This window comes from Octopus bimaculoides, chromosome 20 (genome assembly GCF_001194135.2).
Source record: "Octopus bimaculoides isolate UCB-OBI-ISO-001 chromosome 20, ASM119413v2, whole genome shotgun sequence".
NCBI classification, from domain to species: Eukaryota; Metazoa; Mollusca; class Cephalopoda; order Octopoda; family Octopodidae; genus Octopus; species Octopus bimaculoides.
In genome coordinates, this window is record NC_069000.1 from 1,839,571 (window position 1) to 1,843,035 (window position 3,465).

At 34.6% G+C, this 3,465-nt stretch overlaps 1 protein-coding gene across 1 annotated transcript in view; it reads right to left on the minus strand.

Moving 5' to 3' along the window:
- Positions 1-69: 69 nt before the first annotated feature.
- Positions 70-3,465, minus strand: part of LOC128250349 (allene oxide synthase-lipoxygenase protein-like) — a 6,810-nt gene continuing 3,414 nt past the window's right edge. Inside the window, exon 6 of the mRNA XM_052975186.1 lies at positions 70-2,869. Coding sequence (XP_052831146.1) covers positions 2,755-2,869 — 115 coding nt within the window. The 3' untranslated portion in view covers positions 70-2,754. The remainder of the gene's footprint in view (positions 2,870-3,465) is intronic.

The following is a 3,465-nucleotide window of genomic DNA, read 5'->3' on the forward strand; positions in this document are numbered from 1 at the left end:
AAGTTATAATTTGAGTTGAAGTGAGAGGTGCTGCAATGGCTGATCGAAATAAAACTGAAATTTTCGTCGTTAATTTTGCGAGAAATTTATTTTCATTAAATTTTACTTAATTCAAAAGAGAAAAAAATAGAAAACAAAATCAAGGATAAAACATGTTACATTTTGATTTTAATTGATGTGGAGTCAGACACAGATAACGAACACATACACTTACAAACACAAGCGATATAGCTGTGTATTTTCCTGATTGATTCTTATTTATAATTGCCGAAAAACAACAGCACAGAAGTCGGACGTTAATCAAGCAAACGCAGGCATGAAAATCTGATGACAAAATTTAAGGGAGTTACTGTAACAGTTTTACAATTTGTCAAATTATTGGGGGTCGTAATTAAATACAGAAGCAAAGAAGTCAATTGAGCAATCAGTTGCAAAAATATTTTGGTAAATAAATTAATTTCGAAAGAACTCGGTATTTAATTTTGTCTGTCTGTCTGTCTGTCTGTCTGTCTGTATGTATTAAAAGATTTGTTACAAAAAGTTTTATCGATGCAGGCGTGCTTGTGTGGTAGGAAGACTGCCTCCCAAATGGTTCCTGGTTCAGTCTCACTGTGTGGCACCTTGGGCATGTGTCTTCTACTATAATATCGGGCCGATTAAAGTATTGCGAGTGGATTTGGTAAACGGAAACTGAAAGAAGCCCGACGTACATATGTGTGTGTGTTTGTGCCAGTGTTTGTCGTCCGCCACCGCTTGACATCTGGTGTTGGTCTGTTAATGTTACCGTCATGTAGCGGTTCAGCCAAAGCGAACGATAGAATAAGTACCTGATTAAAAAAAAAAGTACAAGGGTAGAAAGAGTCGCTGTGCGTTTGTGTGCATGTGTATGTATGTGTGTGAATGTGTATATATCTGTGTGTATATGTGTGTGTGTGTGTGTGTGTGTGTATGTATGTATGTATGTATGTGTGTCTGTGTGTGTGTGTGTGCTTGTACGCTTTGCATTTGTGTGAATCTACATATTTATGTATTTATGTCTATATGAACCAGGAGTCAACGTGTGTGTGTGTGAGAATGTGTGTTCGTGTGCTTGTACATCAAAGTTTTTGAGAGACAGACAAGAAAGGAAAGAGAGAGAGAGAGAGAGAGAGAGAGAGAGAGAGAGAAAGGAAGAAAGAAGGAAAGTAAGAGGGACAGAAAGAGGGGGCGCAAGAACATAAAACGCGTAAACAGATAAACGCTGATAGGCGAGTGTTCCACATGGCCAATCTTCACGCTAGCGACATCAGTTCAGCATATATACCAGTAAATCCCCACTGTCAAACGTTAAGCTCAAAGATAAACAACACGTACATTTTCTGTCCTAAACAACAATATTTGGTCTGTATGTATGTAGTATGTATGTATGTATGTATGTATGTATGTATGTATGTATGTATGTCTCTTCTATTTTTTATTATTATAAATCTTCCACTGAGGAGGGAGCCGGTTTCCAACAAAGAAAGATATAAGGCTCCATCTTTGGGATGTAGTTAAAACATAAACAACTTCACATTTGGAACTTGAGAAAAGTCTTGCATATCTTTACTGTTCCCCTCGCAGATTGCACTTGCAATGTACGAATTAGCCGGTCGATTTCTCTTCCTGAAAATCCCAGTTTATCCAGATTCTCCTTTAAGCATTTACTAACAAAACTTAGTGCTCCAATTATTGGTATGAATATGAATTCATAGTCTGGATATACAAGCTGGAGTTTTCGAAGCAGTTGTCCATAGATATCCTCTTCTTTTTTTATTTTCAAAGAGATATTTGTATCTGCAGGGCAGCCGACCTCTATGATGGTACACACCTTTGCTCCTCTGTCCCAAACAACAATATCTGGCCTGCTATGCTTACATTTGATTGAAGTTTTTACGGGAATATTCCACCAGTATTTCTTTCGTTGGTATTTATGAGTGTATTCCATAACAGAGGGATTTTCTAAGTTCATTTCAGGACAGTCTTTTTTGCGGATATGTACGGTCATAGAGGTCAGCTGTCCTGCGAAAATCAAAGAGAAAGAGAATAAATATGGACAACTGTTTCGAAACATCCAGCTTCTACATCCAGATTATGAGTTCATATACATGCAATATAAAATTTTTCTGTATAAAAGGTAGAGGTGGAAGCAGCACAGAAGTAAGTCTAAGACATTTCAATTTAAAAGAGAATTTAATAAAAATGATTAAAAAAATTAAATAAAGAAAATATTACTGGTTTCGATGTAATCAAATATAAGAAAAATTTATAAAAATTAGAAGTAAAAACAGTTTATCTTCTCTCTGGGGGTCCATAGATGCATATACATGAGCCCTCACTAGAACTGTCAGCATACGTAAAACTTCCCAAAAGTCAAGCATACAATTGCATGTTCAAATATCCAGAAAGACAGATCACATGTATGGGTATACAAACATAAAACAAATGTATACAGATTTGTATGTACATGCACTGAGTCTAAAAACTTGCGCATAAAAATGCAAACATGGATAACTACTCTGTTGATGCTGCTGAAGGTCCAAAGAAGGAGCTTTGGATCTAATTTAGAAACCCGCCCTTTCTCCATTGACGAGAAATGTAGAAAAAATGTAAATAATAGCAAACCCGCAATCTGTATGTATACATCTGTGTGTCTTATTGTACATACAAACGTACACACATATATATATGAGTGTGTGTGTGTGTGTGCATGTGTGTCCGTCCGTGTCTCCAATTTTAAATACTAATAGCATTAGGAATGTTGGCTGGGTCAAGAACTTTGTAAGGTTTTTTCAGGGTCTTATTTCTTGCTTTGATTTCGCCACTGATAGTTTTCAGATTTTTCTGGAATCTAAAAAACACAGAAAAACAGAAAATCAGAAGATTAGAAACAAATATTAAACAAATATTATGCATGGTCTACATATACTTATTTTCAATAAATGTTTGTCATATCATGGTAACCCCAAGTTGGTACGGACTGTGACCGCTTCTTGTTTAGGAAGAATTACTGCATCATTTTGAAATTTTTCTTCGTCTCTTTTTAAACAACGTAAGATGTGTTGATTTGAGGGACATTTTACTCTATTTCTAACAGATCAAACGATTTCGTGGACATTCTCCATTGTTTTATTTACAATTTGTAACGATACTTCATAAAAATTAAGCAAAAGTAACAGATATACATACATATGCATATACATACACCTAATACATGCACACACATATATGTTTATATATATTTAAATCTATATATATTTATATATATATATATATATATATAAAGAAAGAGAGAGAAGATAGGAAGTGGAGCAATGATTAACAATGAGAAGTGGTTCATTGGTGTTTAAAAGTCATTATTTAATAATATTTGGAACCATTTACAGCTGTTTCTATTTATTAAATCGGAGTAAATTTACGTTTACCTTGTTATATTTAATAAATATT